Genomic DNA, 21154 nt, shown 5'->3' with positions numbered 1-21154 from the left:
TACATACATGCGCACACACACACAGTATAATGTACTATAAATACACAGACACTTCCTGGGTTACGGATGACTTGTGTTAGGATTTTCAAATTTAGGGATACACTATTTTTGCAGTAACTGTATTGTACTTAATTGTACAGTCTTTGTGTTCCATGCTTATTTTTTATACCGGTAATTATTTTGATCTCCAGTATATTAGACCCACTTATTTTTCTTTCCTGTGCCTCTATTGCTACTACCGGGGTACTATACAGGCAGTCCCCGTGTTACAAGCGTTCGACTTACGAACATCAGTCGAAGCAAACAAGGTTAAACTTTAAATTTACAGTACAGAACTGAACTGTACATTATTTTATTTACCAGATGACTTATTTTTTACTTTCATTTGCTGTAGTACTGTATTGTCATTCAATTTCTTCGTTTCACTTAAATAGAGTAATTTTAGATGTACAGTCTCGTTCAAGATTCTTCGAACACTGCTGGAGACAGCTGGCAACTTAAGGCCATTTGTTTACTATAGTACATAGTATAATATAATATGAAACAATAAAGGCCAACCATTAATTAAGCAACAGGGAACTAAGTAACCAATCACAGATCAATCGAGTTGTCAGCTGTCACCAGCAGTATTCGAAGAATCTTGAACGAGACTGTACATAAGGACTTCGGCCATGATATAGTGGGATTGTTCTGTATGCACATAGTATGTGTTTCGACTTACTGTACATACATTTTCGACTTAAGAACGTCCCCAGGAATGGAACTCATTTGTAACCCACGGGCTGCCTGTACTATATAAACTGCACATGTATACAGTAGTTTTTATTTAATAAAAGAGTATTGTATGGTGTAGGTATAGTACAATAAATGTAAATTGTTTGTACAGTATGTGTACTGTACTGTGTGTGTTCAATGATTAACTATGGAAGGGTCACTTCCGGCATGGGTAGCCTCCAGGAACGGCACCCATCCGTAACCCTGGAAGTGTCTGTATATATAAAACCTTTACCCAAAACATCTGGACAATATTTTTTTCACTAAATGCAGGTGTATAAGTGTTATATTTTCATAACTGCCAATACTGAATATTACTAACAATACTTGATCAACAGTTAACACTTACTGGGTGTATGGGGAGCATCTTCTGGTAGATGGCGTGAAGTAGATGGTCTTGGGGTGTCTGGGTGGTCATAAGATATTCGGTCACTTGTGCTTCTATCATCACAATCGTCATCTGACAGATGGTTGGCATCACTGCTGTTTTCATCCTGGCGACCTAATAATGCCAGGGGTTTAATGGGGGTAGAAGAACTGTGCTCTTGCTCACTGAAGGATCGTATTATACTTGGAGATGACCGAGGTATATCTATAAGACACTCTCCTCTTGATGACCCTACAAGATTTTCAGGAGAAGGACTACTTGCTCGTAGCGTTTCTCTTACTTCTCTTTCTCGTTCTCTCTCTCGTTCTCGCTCCCTCTCTCTGTCAAGCTCCCGTTGTAGTTCTTGCTCACGTTCTCGCTCCCATTCTCGTTCTCGTTCACGCTCTCTCTCATGTTCACGCTCACGTTCCTTCTGCTGCTGGTGTGGATCCCGATGGGTAGGATGTGGTGGTATAGGAGTGATGGTAGCTGGTATGCGGGGCAAATGGATACCATCACCTGGTGAACCAGAGGACCGGCCATCACTGTCTCCACTGTCACCACCCTCACCAGACTTTTGGCGCATTTTTCTCCTACGTTTTGCGTGAGGAGAATCTCCATCCTCCCGTGGACAAGGGTCCATCACTGTTGTGGTAGCCAGGTTAGGTAGTTTAATGGGAGCAACCAGATTTGATGAGGCCAGACTGAGTGCAGGAGGCATTGTCAGTACAGTAGACAACACTGAAGGAACCGAGACTGGGGGAATAGGGAAGGCATCTAGACCTGAACGACCACCTGTATCTGGGTGGGAATTTTCTAACTTGACCCGGTCATGGCTTGTAGGGTGTGAAGTATGCGATTCGGTTTCAGTTTTATTGCTACCATCAGCCAAACCTTTTATTTTAAGTGACTCTGCTGTTTTTATTAATGGTCCTAGTTGGTCCTGGGAGACATTCACTTCTCCCCTGTACATGTAATCCAGCAAGGCCTTGAGCTCATTATGTTTCACATCCTTTAATATCACAATGGGGTGCTTATCTGTAGTTTGAGCAAACAGTGTCTGAAATAAAGGAAACATTATAGTATTAATAAACTGGTCTATGTAAACCAAGAATTAATTATAGAAATACAATTGCACTTCAAAAGACCCCAAATGGGATATAATAATCTCCCTTTCCTGTATAGTATTTCAAATGCATATCATACACTGTATTAAAAATACATTAGTACAGTAATAAAAATGCAAAGACAATATTTAAAAAAAACTACTTACCTGGAAGTATGGAGAACATGCCGATAGAACAACTTTGTGCGCTTTGAGCAGCTGCCCCTCAGCAAAGAGTGTTACATCCACCAGGGACTCACTGGCCAACAAGTTGTCAAAGACAGCCACAAGTGTTGACCCATGGTTGTTCCACCGCAGACAAAATTGCTGCTGATCCACCATTATGCCACTGAAGAGAAAAAAACAAAAACCTTATTACCAGTACATATTTACCAAATCTTAGATCAGAGAAAATATAAACAATCTTATTTAAAAGGAAGAGTACAGTAAAAACAATTAAAATCAGGGAAGGTCTTCATAAAGATGTACAGTATGCATACAAAATATTGTACAGGAAATCACATTACATTCCATTAATTTGCTCTTCAAAAAGTCTTCATATTTGCCTGGAAAAAATTATGGTACCCCCAACCTTTGACAGCTTATTTAAACTGCAATACAGTACATGTATTACTAAAACTAATTGTACTAAATGCCAACATAACAGTAGTATAGCCATTATTGGTACTATTACACATACCCTTTTAAGGCAACCATATCAAGTCCAATTCTAAGAAACCTCAACTGTTTATGGAAACCAATATTAAATACTGTATCTGTGTTGTCTACTTGCCCATTTACAATAATACACACAATGATGAAACCATACAATATTGATAACAAAACCACATTTTGAGAGAGAGAGAGAGAGAGAGATAGATATCCATCAAGTTTCAATAGAATACTGTACAGTGCCTGTACTTATTTTTGTTCAGTATATATAATCTACCACCTACAAACCTGTACTGGTAATGGTCACCCTTAGTGTATTATCAGCATGCTCGCCTCATAAGTGAAAGGTCCTGGGTTCAATCCCAAGCAAGGTGAACCTATGGATAATTTTCTTAATGCCATTTACCTGTTTATTCAACAGTAATTGGGAATTTGAAGTTAATTATTTTTCAGAGTGTTCCGAGAGAGTTGTGGTAACTTGAGAAATATTTGGATTTATATACCTGTACTGTACCCAGCGAGGAAAAAAAACACGTTTGGGCTTCGGGCCATTGGATATAATTCCTATTAAAACAGAATTTCAGTGGAAAATGAAGTACACCACTACTACCAATGCCTCAATTAGTTTAGGGCCCATTAGTACAATGAACCTCAGTAAGTCCTAAATCACAATGATCACCAAGTCATAATGGGCACCAAACTTATATATTTATCACCAAGCCATAATGGCAGGGGTGGATCCCGGGGGGGGGAAGTACTGGAGGGTCCAAAACCCCTTTTCATCAGAAAATTCCAATACTTTTTTTAATGCATTATTATACTCTGGTGTTTTTGTATGATGTAGTAAAAACTAATTACTATTGACTTCAGAATATATCCTAATATCAAGTGTACATAGTTTCAAAGGGCCTCAAAAAGCCCATGATATTGATCAAATTAAAAAATCAGGGGGGCCAGTAATCCCCAGTTGACAAGTGTGTTCGCTGTGGTCGCCATATTCCCCACCCAAAATTTCTTGGACCCGCCTTTTCATAATCCTGACCCATCCCTGAATGGGCCCCAAACTTAAATATTTATCACCAAGTCATAATGGGCCCCAAACTTAAATATATATCAAGTCATAATGGGCCCCAAACTTTAATATTTATCACCAAGTCATAATGGGCCCAAAACTTAAATATATATCGTCATAATGGGCCCCAAACTTTAATATTTATCATCAAGTCATAATGGGCCCCAAACTTAAATATATATCAAGTCTTAATGGGCCCCAAACTTTAATATTTATCATCAAGTCAAAAGGCCCCAAACTTAAATATTTATCATCAAGTCATAATGGGCCCCAAACTTAAATATATATCAAGTCATAATGGGCCCCAAACTTTAATATTTATCACCAAGTCATAATGGGCCCCAAACTTTAAAATTTATCATCAAGTCATAATGGGCCCCAAACTTAAATATATATATCAAGTCTATCCTAAACTTTAATATTTATCATCAAGTCATAATGGGCCCCAAACTTTTAATATTTATCACCAAGTCAATGGGTCCAAACTTTTTAATATTTATCACCAAGTCATAATGGGCCCCAAACTTAAATATTTATCACCAAGTCATAATGGGCCCCAAACTTTTATATTTATCACCTCATAATGGGCCCCAAACTTTAATATTTATCACCAAGTCATAATGGGCCCCAAACTTAAATATATATCACCAAGTCATAATGGGCCCCAAACTTAAATATATATCACAGTCATAATGGGCCCCAAACTTAAATATTTATCACCGTCATACGGGCCCCAAACTTTAAAATTTATCAACAAGTCATAATGGGCCCCAAACTTAAATATTTATCACCAAGTCATAATGGGCCCCAAACTTAATATTTATCACCAAGTATAATGGGCCCCAAACTAAATATATATCAAGTCATAATGGACCCCAAACTTAAATATTTATCCAAGTCATACGGGCCCCAAACTTAAATATATATCAAGTCATAATGGGCCCCAACTTAAATATTTATCACCATAATGGGCCCCAAACTATTTATCAAATCATAATGGGGTCAATGGGCCCCAAACTTAAATATTTATCACCATAAGTCATAATGGGCCCCAAACTTAAATATATATAAAGTCATAATGGCCCCAAACTTAATATTTATCACCAAGTCATAATACCCCAAACTTTAATATTTATCATCAAGTCATAATGGCCCCAAACTTAAATATTTATCACCAAGTCATAATGGGCCCCAAACTTAAATATATATCAAGTCATAATGGGCCCCAAACTTAAATATTTATCACCAAGTCATAATGGGCCCCAAACTTTAATATTTATCACCAAGTCATAATGGGCCCCAAACTTAAATATTTATCACCAAGTCATGGGTCCCAAACTTAATATTTATCACCAAGTCATAATGGGCCCCAAACTTAAATATTTATCACCAAGTCATAATGGGCCCCAAACTTAAATATTTATCAGTCATAATGGGCCCCAAACTTTAATATTCATCACCAAGTCATAATGGGTCCCAAACTTTAATATTCATCACCAAGTCATAATGGGCCCCAAACTTTAATATTTATCACCAAGTCATAATGGGTCCCAAACTTTAATATTTATCACCAAGTCATAATGGGCCCCAAACTTAAATATTTATCACCAAGTCATAATGGGTCCCAAACTTAAATATTTATCACCAAGTCATAATGGGCCCCAAACTTAAATATTTATCACCAAGTCATAATGGGCCCCAAACTTTAATATTCATCACCAAGTCATAATGGGTCCCAAACTTTAATATTCATCACCAAGTCATAATGGGTCCCAAACTTTAATATTCATCACCAAGTCATAATGGGCCCCAAACTTTAATATTCATCACCAAGTCATAATGGGTCCCAAACTTAAGGGCACACTCATACAATACTGTACAGTAAAATGTATACAGTACTGTATGATCCAGATCAAACACATCCTTATGGTAGGTTCTCAAATATTTTTGTGGTCGGTCAATGAGGACGTCTGAATTTCCAGTTCTGTGGAATCCAGTTGAATGAGAAATTACTGTATTGTCATGATTAGATAAAGTACAGTGCATTAAATAGATACTGTACTTAAGCAAGATTATACTCATGAATTTCATAGCAAGTAGATGATAAAATGCAGAGGTTAGATTGAGACAATAATAACTAGTAACAGATAAGTGACCGACCACCCAAGCGGCTGAAGAATCGATCAGAGGCGAAGATATATAAAAAAAATAAATAAAAATAAAAAAATAAAAAAAATGAAAGTAACTAAAAAAAGTGTTCCATTGATTTAATTTTACTCATTTTAAAAGCTGATGCCCCAAAACAATTTCACAACTTCTTATCTCCAGTACTGTATCCCCACCCCCAAAAATATGATTATAAGAAGTTCCAATTCCTTTCTAATCATCACATTTATAGCCCAAACTTGTCCACCATGTATTATTTAACAACAAATTATATGAAAGGTTGATAAAATTGCAGATTACAGCAACCGTGTTGTCTAATGGTAGACCCTGCTGCCATTATGGCACCACGAAAATTGTGACCAAGTCCAAGTTGCTGATCTGACTTTCTGCCGATTTACACACAATTGCAGGGTCTCAATTGTGTCACGTAATATTTACAACAAACATATATTGTTTCTCATTTTTTTTTTCATTTTTGGATTTATTTAATATTATTATTAATTTATTTTCATTTTTGTATTTACTATGAATTATTATTATTATTATTATTATTATTATTAATATTATTATTAATTTAATTTCATTTTTTTATTTACTATGAATTATTATTATTATTATTATTATTATTATTATTATTATTATTATTATTATTATTACATTTTCGCCCCCCAGGCCCCGATGTGGGTCAGTGACCTGTGCCCGGGTGGTCTAATCCCCGTGTTAAAAAAAAACGTTACATTTCCTAACCTAACCTGTTTCTTGCAATGTTACCGAAAGGTTTTCTTTAATTATTATGGCGAATTTCATCTAAAAACAAGTTTGGTTTTGAACTAAGTGTACTTTAGAGACTTGTTTTGAAAATAATGTAAGTGGGTGGGTGGGGGGGGGGTGGAGCGTCAGGGCAAGCGTGACTTGGTGAAGGTGAGGCTGTGAAGGGACGCGTCCCCCGCGCTTCCCCAGCCTACCCGCCCCACCCAAACACACCTAACACACCGCCCAACTATCAATACTTCACAAGTATTGACTCTCGCTACCACACGCCCTCATACCTGCCGATATGCACACGCACTAGCATGCATACGCCAGCCTGCATGCGCACACACACACATGCATGCATCAACACGGACAAACGTGTATAAATGAGATAATTTTCCGTATTATAACTCCATGACTTATAATAACATATGGTAAAACTAACTTTTGTTCAATATGTTCATAAATATCTTAAGGTAACCAAACTTACCCTTAATTGGTAAGGTTAGGTTACGTTCGTCAACAAGGTTACTACAGTCGTTTATTTAAGTGATTATTTTGTTGACATCCGTTCAAATGGGGTATTAAACAACCTCTGGAGTAAACAGAAACTACAGCTGTCACAACTATCCCTAAAACGAATGACATATCGTATATATTGTCTTTAATATAATAGATCCTCAGCGTCAACAGAAAAAAATATGCACAGTGCCTGAACGAACGTGTTTAGTTTTAGTGTTTAACTTAAACGTTCTGGAGATGACAGTCCTCATCATCAGTTATCCCAATTACAGAATTGCTCGAGTTAGAGTTATTACTGGTACATATTCAGGTCACGAATTTTATATTATAGATCACTGTTGAAGAATGTTATCTCCGTAACGTTTATACATTTTCGTTCAAGTGCTGTGTATTCTGGGACATAAGTTGAGGGGATACAGTTGAATTACATGTGTCGGGGTTTCAAATTAATTTTGCTATAAGCGCAGGGTATACAAGCCTGCTCTCAAAATGGCCAGCCTTTGCCGACTACAGTATAACACCATCTGCATGTTGCCATACAGAGAGCTAAAACATAAATTAATTAAGATCGTTTGGTTAGATTAAGTTAACGTCGGGTTGTTTTACCGTTGCTTCAGTATGGTTATACGAAAGACTGAACACAAGCTTAACATACTCTGCAGCTGCAGTCGACAAAAGTTCTTCTCAAGATAATTTTTGCGAAACCCTACCAATAACCTTGGAAAGGATATTAGAATGATCTTTATGTTTGGGTGAACGGACGGATAGCTTCGAATCGTTATACTATTGCACAGTACTCGTAAATACACAGTAGGTCTTAAATTAAAAGCTCCAGGCTTACATTAGAACATAAGACTGGAGGAAACTGCAGCGGGCCTATTGGCCCATACTGGGCAGTCCCATTTACACCCAACCCCTATCGCTCATATATCCATCCAACCTATATTTGAAACTATCCAGCGTATTCGAGTTAATGATCAAGTTTGGTAACTTGTTCCACTCATCCACTAATAATTTTCCAAACCAATGTTAATACATCACCACAGGCGAAAAGGGTAAATATATCTACAAAGATCTAACAGGCAACACGAGATAACTTCCAGTGTTTGACAATAATTCTAAAGGAACGCATAACAATTGTGGAAGAATACCAATGAGTTTGTATGGAGTGTCGAAATCACTGGTCTTCCCTAGTTATTTTATTACGGGGCCACGGCGGTCACAACTCGTCTCATTAACCACCACCATCAACATGGACATCGGATTGGCATCGCTCAGTATAGTCAGGAAAAATATCTAGGGTGGATTTTGGATGTTTGTGTGGTAAGAGGGGTTGAGGGGGTTTTATTGTAAGGACAAAGTACCTTGCGTGAGATGATTAGTTAATAGGTGGTTGCTGCCTTAACTGGGGCTTTCAGAAAATCTTTATTTTCTCAGTTGTTTTTCAGGGTATTGAGTAATTTCTCATTCCCACTTCACCGAATGTGTGACAAGACTTGTAATTCCTAGTGTTGCCAAGTCACAAACAAAATTCTGAACATTACTTGTTTATGCATTTCCCTGCGTTGTTCCATATCACAAGTTTAACTGAAACATCAGTTTGGTTATACTGCATTCGTTACTAACTGTAGCCTTATGACACTGCTGCTCTGGTTTCGCAGGCTAGCGAGTCAATAATTTTAACAACCGATTAGACAATAAATTTCTAAGGTAAAAATAGGATCTCCCCTAAGCAGTGGGAGTTTAGAGACGCTGCAATACCCTTTTCCAAGTATAGCTTAGATGACCCAAAAGCATTGATACAGATTACAAGTCAATTGGCACTAGAGTGCATATAATGAAATATTGCTGGCTCAAGAGGTAGTCAACATTACCTGCAATTGGGGAAAGCTGTTATCCACTCAAACTAACTACCTTTAAGCTATTCTGCATAATATTTGCTTAAATTATGAAGACATTAATTACAGTACAAATGCAAAAGCACAGGAGCTAAGTAAAGATTGAATAAACTTTCCCTCCCGGCGTAGTACTGGACGTCTCAGCGTGGTTGCTGCAGTTACCAACCTGTGAAATACTGTACTAGTGACAATCAATTGTATTGACCGAGGGCCGTCAGGTATGTCTACCCTGGAAAAACTAAAACTAAGTCCCTGTGGCCTCATCCATCAGGCATACGGGGCCTCCTAGCCTGAGATGACTTTCATTGATGACTTGTGACCATGACCTTCTTCCAGTGTTAATCAAAATCAAATTGTGCAGTACCTATTCTGGGACTAGGGCAATTAGCTATGGAATTTTGGTAAATATCAATAAAATTTGTAGACACTAGCGTACAAACTGTCAGGAACACCGAACAAATCAATATACAGTACTTAGCAAATCTTCGACTTCGCCAAGTGATAAACATGCTGATGGAAGGGGAGTATGTGACACCCTAAGGAATCCTGTAGACGGAGGTACCACGACCAACATGACACTAGTAACAAAGAATCAAGCCTTTTGGATGGCAACCCCACACAAGTAACAAATACAATAAAGGAAAGAGTTAATCTACATATACAGATATGAAACAATATGCAAAAGAGATGACAAAAGGCGATCATGTACCCGTTGAGAAAACTCGAGTGATCCCTGAGGTAAGTGGGAAGTGAGGAGCGTGCAGGAAATAGTGGGGAGCAGGCTGAAACATCCACTTTAAAACGAGGGAGGAGATGCAGGTCGCGAGTTAAGCCCCCGCCACGGTCACGGTTCCTAGGGGCGGAGAAGCACAGGTGCCAAGCGGCTAGAGGAGAGCACGAGACCTCGTATCCCCTTCCCTTCTTATACCCTGCGGGCGCTACGCACCACTGAGAGATCTAGGGTATGTCCCCTCACCCTTTATAAGAGAGAAATGCCATAAGAGACCTCAAGACACAACATTAAATTGGCTCGTTTCTGTTGACTCACGCTCGACTGCGTTGTACTGGGAATATCAGACTGGTGTGATCATAACGCTCATACTATTCCACTCCAGGGTACCAGTTTTGAATTTTTTCTTCAGCCGATATAGAACATAAGAAAATAAGGAGTCTGCAATAGGCAGGTTGGCCTGTGCATGGCAGATTCTGTCGAGAGTTACTACCACACTCTATCATCCATGAATCTATCTAGCCTCCGTTTAAAACTTTCCAGCGTTCCGGCACTTACTACAAAGTTGCTAAGCTTGTTCCACTCGTCCACCACCCTATTTGTGAACCAGTTCCTTCCTATCTCCCTCCTAAACCTAAACTTATCCAACTTAAATCCGTTGCTACGAGTCCTATCCTGCTCGGATATTATAAGAACTTTATCTATATCCCCTTTATCGATTCCTTTCACCCACTTAAATACTTCTATCATATCTCCCCGCACTCTTCGTGTTTCTAGAGCATGCAAGTTTAGTTTCCGGTTTTTAAGTCCCGGAATCATTTTCCTCATTCTTCGCTGCACTAACTCCAGTGCCGAGATATTTTATATATATATATATATATATATATATATATATATATATATATATATATATATATATATATATATATATATATATATATATATAACATCCCAGAAGCTACTTGTTACTGTAGATCAACACGGAGAATTTGTGATCTTTGTATGACAAGTAAAGACTATTTTACATGCCAGAATGATCAGAATTCAAGTCAGAGGAACGGGGTGGACGTTTGCGAAAACTTTTGCCTAATTGGATAAAGTCTGATAAGTTAAAAATTAAGTGACGAATGTTCACGGCGGAATGATCTACATTAACACGAATGGAGCCGAAATGTTCCAAACACGAGACACGTGTTATGTTACGCCATTGAAGGTAACAGTGACGGTGGTCCAGAAGTTAACGTAAAACGAAGCCACGACTGTTACCAAAAATATAAACCTGCAAATCACAAGCTTCTCTGAACACCCAAATACTTGCTCAGTAACACGCGAGTGTGATGACAAAGAACATAAGAAGTCTGCAATAGGCCGGTTGGCCTGTGCATGGCAGCTCCTGTCGAGAGTTACTACCACTCTCTATCATCCATGAATCTATCTAGCCTCCTTTTGAAACTTTCCAGAGTTCCCGCACTTACTACAAAGTTGCTAAGCTTGTTCCACTCGTCCACCACCCTATTTGTGAACCAGTTTCTTCCTATCTCCCTCCTAAACCTAAACTTATCCAACTTGAATCCGTTGCTCCGAGTCCTATCCTGCTCGGATATTATAAGAACTTTATCTATATCCCCTTTATCGATTCCTTTCACCCACTTAAATACTTCTATCATATCTCCCCGCACTCTTCGTCTTTCTAGGGAATGCAAGTAAGTTTCTTTAACCTATCCTGATATGGAAGGTTTCTAAGTCCCGGAATCATTTTTGTCATTCTTCGCTGCACCGACTCTGGTGAATTTATATCCATTCTATAATAGGGGCACCAGAACTGAACCGCATAATCGAGGTGCGGCCTGACTAGCGCAAGATATAGTTGCAATAAGATCTCTGCACTCTTGTTACTTACACTTCTAGATATAAAACCCAATGCTCTGTTTGCCTTATTTCGAACATTAACGCACTGTTTTCTAGGCCGTAGGTCCGGGCTTACAAGTACCCCTAGGTCTCTTTCACAAGTCGACTTCTCTAGGTTGATGTTGTTCAGGCTGTATACATTATAAGTATTTGTTCTTCCAATATTAAGTACGCTGCACTTGCTGGTGTTGAATTTCATTTGCCATTTTTCAGACCACCCCTGCAGTTTATTTAGATCCTCCTGTAATGCATTTGCATCCTGCCCTGAATTAATTTGCCGCCCTATTTTGGTGTCATCCGCAAACTTGCTTATGTCACTGCTGATCCCAGTATCTAGATCGTTTATGTAGATTATGAACAAGAGTGGGCCTAGTACTGTACCCTGGGGAACCCCACTGGTTACACGGCCCCACTCAGATTTAACACCATCTCCGCTGACCCTCTGCGTTCTATCAGTGAGCCATGATTTTATCCAATTTAAAACTTTCCCCTCGATACCATGAGCCTTAATTTTTCTCAGAAGCCTCTGATGCGGTACTCTGTCAAATGCTTTGCTAAAGTATAAGTAAATAACATCGTAATTTTCGTCATTATCTACTTCCTCGAAGACTTTCCTAAAAAACGTTAGCAGATTTGTTAGACAAGATTTTCCCCTTTGTAAACCCATGTTGAGAGTCGTACAGACGTGGTATTAAGTTGCTGAAAAGATATCACAAAGTTACTATTAAGATCGGATTCACTTTACTGTATAATCGAGGATAATGAACATCTCGTACAATTGGTAAAATCCAGTGGAGTCCTGGATCTTCCAAAAACTTGTAGGCGGCCGTTCTTAAGTTTGGAGGCTCAACATTTAAGAACATGAGAATAGAGGAAACTGCAGCGGACCTATTGGCCCATACTGGGCAGTCCCGTTTACACCCAACCCCTATTGCTCATATATCCATCCAACATATGTTTGAAGCTTTACATTCAGAATGGACGACACTAGTAAACAAATGCCATGATGGCGTAAAATCAAATCTTCGCGTACACGGGGTATCTGAAACGTTTTGCTAATGAACCTTTTTAACCCAAAACATTGTTCATAAACTTTCTGACATTTAGTGGTGGTGACTCGTGTGGGTACCAACACACTTTCAAATTGTGATAATTCTATAACCTCACTATACAAACTACGTAACATTTCCAAGAACGAATTTGCCATTCAACGACAGTATAATATTTTGACAATCACGAACACAGATTAATATAAAATACTGGTGCACACAGCACAAATATCAGGTGGTATAAATGTATGATAGGTTAGCGATGTAGGATGGAGGTGACAGGAGAGAGGGTCAGGTCAAGGCAGGATAATTCAGGTCAGGGGCACGGGGAGCCAGGTGGGAGCATCAGGTTTGACCATGTCATTACCTGGTCGCTGCGTGGGGGCACGTCAGCATTATCACCACTGAGAGTCGTCACGAGACCCAGTATGTTATACGCAAAGTCGCACACACGATCACGGTTGTACCAGTGTCATGTATATGCATGACTTGTGTATTCTAAAGCAACAACACTCGCCATCGATCGTACAATCATGAAGGACAAGCTGGTAAGTGAACATGTAAAACCCTAATGACGTGAAGTAAAAAATCAGTTGTTGGGAATCTTACCTCATTCACAAGAGTATTAAAACCTACAGGTAGTGAGATCTTGCCCTCCTAGGTGTGTCAGGTCCAGCAAACAAAGGTAGACGTATAGCCAGGGATGATGCAACAGGCGGGTGCTGAGATTACGTTGACGGAGGGCGGGGGACGGGGGAGGGGGTGTATGATTCAAGGGGGTGTAAGAATCTTTATGGGTATTACAGGACTGGACGTGCCCGCATAACAGGAAGTACAGTACTGGTATGAGAGGCAGTATTCTTGTAGAGAAGTAGAAGGAAGGTGATACTGTCATCAAGATATTACCGGGATGTCCGAGTGGGTTATGAAACAAGGCATGTTGCAGCCTGCAGTGATATTTGACAACTAAAATACAACAGTGATTTTTTAAATTAACATTATGGCCAAGCGTCGCTCTGGGTTTGTGTTTCGTGTTGATTTTCAATTCCTGTTGTATTTTAGTTGTCAAATATTATTAGAGCAGGTAGCAAGACATTAAATGAAGACAAGGACATGGATAAATTAAATACATTTTTGCCCCCTCTACAGTCGTAACGTACTGTACACAGAAAATGAGGTCGTGAAAATAGTCCAGGAAAATACGTCATAAGAGGACAGGAAGCGTAGCGAGTTAAAACGTTCATGGGCAACACATACTTCATTCATAGAGAACCAGCCTGCCTCACACTACCCGAAAGTTGGACGTTAGGGCCACGACCCCTGGATGCTTGGGCCATAGGTCAAAGAAATATAAATAACATACTCATATATGCGAAATATCACAGTTAACTTGGTAACCTAATTTTACTTGTCCCAACCTAACCTGTCCTAACCTAAGTTATTAACGTAACTTATGTAAACTTAACCTAACCTGTCCTAACATAACTTAGGCTGTCCTAACCTAACTTGCATCAACTTAACCTTAATTGTTCTGAGGGGATTATAATTTAGCCATGAAATTTTTTAGTCCCCGGCCCAAACGTCCACCCTACTACGACTCGTGGCCCAAACGTCCGAATACCGCACACCCCACCCTCACCTTAGAGAAAATTAATAGTAGTTCTATCATCCTGTAAGTATAATTCTAAATATCATAAATGTGTCTTTTATCTATAATGTTGTTATATTATTTTAAACATATATAAATTTTTAAAGTGAATACGACGTCATATGACTAACAGATGTACAACAGTCAATCAATCACGCCTACATCTACAGTATATAATTATGAACTACGTCAGCATTAATATGCACTTATTTGGAAGTCGTTCAAAATACACCAAAAACCATCGGAAAACCACAATTTCAACCTAACCTAAAACTTAAAATCCTAAAATTCGCTGCATGACCAAAACGATAATAATACCGAATACTAGCGGCTCCCTTAGAATTCCTGGTGCAGCTCAATTAAAGAACAAAGAGAGAAACTTGTCGGATCATCATAGCAGAAGCAGTAGCGTTCCCTGGAGGCCTGGACCCCGACCACCAACCCTGCCTCTTATTACACATTCACCAGCCACCGACCAAGTTATCTACCCGCACAGAAATGCCTCCGAAATTGTCATAAGAGAGGAGACACTTTCTAATTTCGTTACATGTGGCACACACTTGGAATATGACAAACTTTGAGACGTTTGCTCCTCGATTATCATATTTTCTACCGTGGTTTACTGTACTGTTAAATTATCACACGAATTGGAAGTTGGAGAATTTCTGGTTTAGTAACACAGTGAGTATTGCGCACACACGAGGCTTCGGAAAACCTCCCAGTAAATAATTGTACCCCCCCCCCCCCTTGTACTTCGCAACGATATTTGACTGACTTATTTACCTTTAATTCAACATTTTATCGTGCCAAACCATACACGAAGTGACTAACTTAAAGTAACAAACTTTACATAATCTGGTGTATTACATCGTGTACTAACTTTGCCTGCCTCACTGCCTGCCATGAAATAAAACCAAAGCCAACAAAAGCAATCTGTTGTGCAGCGCCTGTGTTTTTTCCATCCACCCACGAACGAACATAAACTCTTTGATTTACATACTTGACTACACAACTAAGTTAACATGTTACAAAGTTTACATATATCCTGACTACAAACACAAAGTAGTTTGAATTTACTTAAGAGTTGATGAGTAAGATTGTCTCTACTGTTTAGAAATGTTTCGTCTGAGTGATTGTACTACGCTCATTGGTTCGTTCCTGCTAAAATCAGACATAGTCCAGTGATTTACATTATCTGCATTAAAACAAATGTTTTAGTGAGAATCCCAAACACGACAAACTATTGATACGATATAGGCAAGAAAGTAAGCATCAGTATTACCAGACTAACTCCAAGACTGGCTAAACGACCTTACTACAAAAGCTGACTTTACACGACAAATTTTACAAATCGGGCCACACTGTCATTTACTTATCTAACTAAAAGACAAGTTTCCACTACAAACTTCACATAAACCTGGCTACAGAACTGACTTTACATATCTGGCTGCACCACTAGCTTTTCATACCTGACTACAGGACTGACTTTACATTACACCCCGGCTGCACCTTGCACTGCATACGAGATATTATCCAGCGGACGAGTGCACCGCCACCCTCCTTATTAATGATTACTACTGGCTGGTCACTGCACTACCCATCCTGCTGACCCCTTCCTACACCACCACCCGTCCTGCCACCCCTATCCACACTACCCATCCTGCTGACCCCTTCCTACAGCACCCAGCACCCATCCTGCTGACCCCTTCCTACAGCATCCATCCTGCTGACCCCTTCCTGCAGCACCCATCCTGCTGACCCCTTCCTACAGCATCCATCCTGCTGACCCCTTCCTGCAGCACCCATCCTGCTGACCCCTTCCTACAGCACCCATCCTGCTGACCCCTTCCTGCAGCACCCATCCTGCTGACCCCTTCCGACACCTCCCATCCTGCCACCCCCATCCACACCACCACCCACCATGCCGTCCTCAGCCCACATCACGACCCACCTTGAAGCCCAATCCACACCTTTACCCATCTTGCCGCCCCATCCACACCTTTGCCCATCTTGTCGCCCTCTCCTCAGACCACCACCCATCTTGCTACCCCCATCCACAGCTTCACCCATTTTGCCGCCATCTTCCCCACCACCCAACTTGCCGCCCACACCCCACCCCGCGGTGACCACCCATGCGAGGACTGCAGAACATGCACAGTAAGTATTTGGTCTTGTGGTGTGCTTTGCAATGAAGGTACAGACAGGCCTTTAGTGTATATATATATATATATATATATATATATATATATATATATATATATATATATATATATATATATATATATTCAAATCATCTTGTGTCACAGAAAGACTTCTGGTTGAAGCTAGTTTGATTAAGGAATTAAAATCAATAAACCTTAGTGATGGTCAGTTCAAAACTGATAATATGTTACATAAATTTATTTGTCAGTGGCCCAAGGTTAAAAATGCTTTGAAAACCTTTGATCTAGATGTATGATAGTTATTTTGTGGGTCCCTTATTTCTGACCTGACCTGGCTAGTCACGTCACCACCCTTCTCTTAAGCTCCTCTACGTGTGTGTTGGTGTGGGGATTAGTGGATGTCATCATTATGACCTGACCTCATGTTTTTAAGGTCACCCTGTATATTTAAGCCTCTCTCTGTCCATGTAATCCAGTTGCCTCTGAAGATGTCTTGAATAAAGACGAAAGCTAAGGTACTCCGTTGTTTCCATTTTCCCGTGTGATTTTATCAAGATTTATCTTATCCACGTTTTCATTGGGCTAATGAAATATATATGTTTGTGTGTATTAATCTCCTAAAGCTATTACCAGTATCTGACGAACAGGACGCAAGGTGTCATCTTGGTGTGGTTGGCAGCGTCCAACAGAATGCAATATTTTCCTTAACAGTTAATTAAACACACAATCTAATTTTTGTTTATCACCTCACACTACATGTCTTGACTTCCTAGCTGGGTATTACATGTATTTTGCGTCAGAGGTTGCCCAGTTAAAATATAATTGTCAAAGTTGAAACCAGGGAGGTCGCAGCCTGGAGATTATTAGTGGGTCTCGAGTCAGCCAGCTCCTGGGATTAAATTCTGAAAATCTGATTTTTGACAAAGCGACTTTCTTTTATGAGTCAAAAGACGTGTTAGACCTGGCCAGAAAGTCCACACACAATAACACCCGTCACAGTCTCCGGTCAAGTGAGTACGTTTACGTCACGGACTCACCCAATGACCTCAAGTCAAAGCTACGCATCACCCTCACAAATTACCCCATAATTACTTACAATCATCACCTTGCTACTGCAATATTGCTTTTATTCAAATAAATTATTATGTAATAATGTCTAATTAAATCATTAACCAACTCGCATTGTATTTTGAGAATAATATATACTTCAATATATCTAAACAAAGGTACAGTAATCTTAAAGTGGCGAAGTCAACAGCGTTTAACAAGTGAGTGAGTTTGTGTGTGTGTGTTCCGTAGAGTTTTATGGCTAGTACCTTGGGCAACACCCTTCCACCTCCATGTTTTACTACCACTACAACGACCACCACAACAACCATACCCACACTCACGACCATCACAAAACTACCACAAACATTGTAAACATATGATCACAATGACTACATCCCATATAGATTATAGATAAATAATGTAATGTCGATGATAAATGGGGTTAAGAGTGGAGGCACGAGGCAGCAAGGTGGAGGTGTGAGGAAGCAAGGTGGTGTGAGGCAGTGTGAGGTAGCAAGGTGAAGGTGTGAGGCAGCAAGCTGTGTTGCAGGAGGCAGGTGTCCAGTATCGCCAGCTTCCCGACACTCCCTGATAACACGTCCTGACCCTTAGTGGCTGGTCTTCTCTCGGTGCCTAGTGCTTCACCTGGCCCTCTCTCGGTGCCTAGTGCTTCACCTGATCCTCTTGGTGCCTAGTGCTTCACCTGGCTGGCCCTCTCTCGGTGCCTAGTCTTCACCTGGCCCTCTCTCGGTGCCTAGTGCTTCACCTGATCCTCTTGGTGCCTAGTGCTTCACCTGGCTGGCCCTCTCTCGGTGCCTAGTGCTTCACCTGATCCTCTTGGTGCCTAGTACTTCACATGATCCTCTCTCGGTGCTTAGTTCTTCACCTGGCCCTCTCGGTGTCTATTGCTTCACCTGGCTGGCCCTCTCTCGGTGCCTAGTTCTTCGCCTGGCCCTCTCTGTGACCAGTGCTTCACCTGGCCCTCTCTCGGTGCCTATTCCTTCGCCTGGCTCTCTCTGTGCATAGTCCCTCACCTAGCATTCAGTCCCTCCTGAATCACTTGGGCCCTAATCCCTCCACCTACGGTACCCTTTAAACCCACCTACCCCACCTAAAATACATCACAAATCTTAATTACATAAACATTCTATATCATAAATATACTCGTATTATATACTTTTACTGTAGTAATAACAGAACAATAATGTTTAATTGAGTTACGCAACCCACGCTGAAGATGCGACGCGCCATTCATGTCGTCGGTGTGGGGGGGGGGGGCTGACGCATAGCTATAATCACACAACTGCGTCACACCTCACCATAGACAGTACAGCTTGTTCACGTCTGGAGTTTCAAGAAAAAAAATCTAATAAAAGTTCCTACTCTATCTAGGAAAGAGTATCAATGTACCAACGCGTAACAGGGTGAAATTAACAAGGGTATTTTTGTTAATCTAAGACAACCTCTCAGTAATGCTTCACTTCTTAAAATAAACATCATTCTTTCGGGTAAAATAGTTAAGAGGAACAAGAACCAAAACAGTACCTAAAATGCGAGGGTTATGTGAACGAGGGTGTTGTACGTACAATGAGTAATGTTTACATTCCCCGTGACCAGGTTGAGACTATGTTAGGTATTTCCTCCGTAGTATTAAGGTGTTCACCATCAGCGCCAGGAAGCTGGAAGCTCTGTAGTTGAATATTTCGCCTTTGTCCAACCCAAGAACTGACACAAATCTAAAAGCAAAATACGTATTGTTTAAGGTATTGAGGTGCAAGTTTACGTCACCCGTTTTTCAGTTAAATGGACTTCAACCGACGAAATTACGGAATCAATCAAGTGTGTCGTATTTAGTTAAGATTACGACGCAGAACTAAGTACATTATAGCGCTTAACGTTGTTTGTCAGCAATAAGGATAAACTGATATTTGTGAAAACAGTTTTTGGGGGTTGGTTAAGATTCACAATGGCCTAGCAACTTCCGAGGAGTTATCATAATAATTGTTTACATAAATGAACCCATTAATAACCATATACGACTTACTACCGCTGAAATATACAACGCACACACCCTAATGTATTATATGTACATTTCAGTGTATTCATGCAGCTTAAAAAGTATTTGTAAAACCAGAAAACTAAAAAAAAATAACCATAAATAAATATATTCCATCTACGAGAGAGCAAACTGCACAACGGTGGTACTGGTGGGTAATAAAAGATAATATCGAGTGTTCCACAAGTTCCACTACCCTAGTTGTGCGACTGGCCGTGTTACCAAACACCCCCAACAAGATTTATTAAATGACGATGAAGTACTAACACATAGAGACAGAGTACCGGTACACGAAAAGTAGAGCCAGTGCAATATACAGCATGCACTATGGTAATGTTTATTACGGGAAAAAGGTGCCGGGTATAGTACAAGACACTGTACGACCATAATGATAAATACGGAGACGAGCTACACCACACCACACCACACCACACCACCCACACCACACCACACCACCCACACTCACTCACTTTTACACAATAAGAGCCCTCATAACACTGGGCATGTCATCTGGTGAAAGATATTCACTTAATACAATTCAAAATGTTTAGTTCCTGTATGGAAATGGGACAAACTTCACGAGTAACGAGTTGCAGCTAGACGTCCTCGCCGATAATCGTAGAGCTTAGCATCAAGAGGTGTGGAAATTGTTGATAATAATAACCGTTGTATCCTATGACTGGAAGTTTCCCAACACTGCTACACAGTTACCAGTACTTTTAGTCACTTGGATTCAGGAAGTGATTGCAAAGAACGTTGTGTGGAAAGAGGAGCCATCTCGTATTCTGCACCAGTAAATTTTCAAACTGTACAGAAGAACTGGTGGATGTGTACAGGGCGTTGGTACACAGTTGACAATTCTGGGGACGAAAGCGTGGGTAGGACTGGTGGTAGAGACTAGATAGATGCAAAATAATGTAAGAAAAACAGAGGACTTCGGCTGTTGCTACAGAAGAAGCTAGAGTGTATTGAACTCTGGGTTGCAACATATATAATACCAAGACTCCAAGGGGGAGGCGAGTTACTCTATATATGGTGGTTTTCAATATGCAGTACTATACTGTACACGTATATGGACGGATGGTAAAAAGATAATACTAACAGTAATGATGAGGTGAAGTAGTCTCCCCTTTTTTGCTCTCTATTTCAAAGCGTCACTATGTAACAAAGCACAAGCTAGCTTATACTTCACTAACCAGCAGTGAAGGTAAGATGAGAAATT

General features: G+C 40.0%; 1 protein-coding gene across 4 annotated transcripts in view; it reads right to left on the bottom strand.

Moving 5' to 3' along the window:
• The window catches only part of LOC121872616 (sex determination protein fruitless-like), a 98350-nt gene that overhangs the window by 69481 nt on the left and 7715 nt on the right, over nt 1–21154 (bottom strand). For all 4 annotated transcript variants that reach the window (XM_042375509.1, XM_042375511.1, XM_042375508.1 and 1 more), the window contains exons 2-3: nt 2415–2595; nt 1124–2201 (exon numbers count right to left, since the gene is read on the bottom strand). In XM_042375509.1, the coding sequence (XP_042231443.1) occupies nt 1124–2201; nt 2415–2588 (1252 nt within the window). In that variant the 5' untranslated portion in view covers nt 2589–2595. The remainder of the gene's footprint in view (nt 1–1123; nt 2202–2414; nt 2596–21154) is intronic.

Source organism: Homarus americanus, unplaced genomic scaffold, assembly GCF_018991925.1.
Source record: "Homarus americanus isolate GMGI-L3 unplaced genomic scaffold, GMGI_Hamer_2.0 scaffold39155, whole genome shotgun sequence".
Taxonomy (NCBI): Eukaryota; Metazoa; Arthropoda; class Malacostraca; order Decapoda; family Nephropidae; genus Homarus; species Homarus americanus.
The sequence above is the reverse complement of the archived record's forward strand: the minus strand, read 5'-3'. Positions and strand labels throughout refer to the sequence as shown.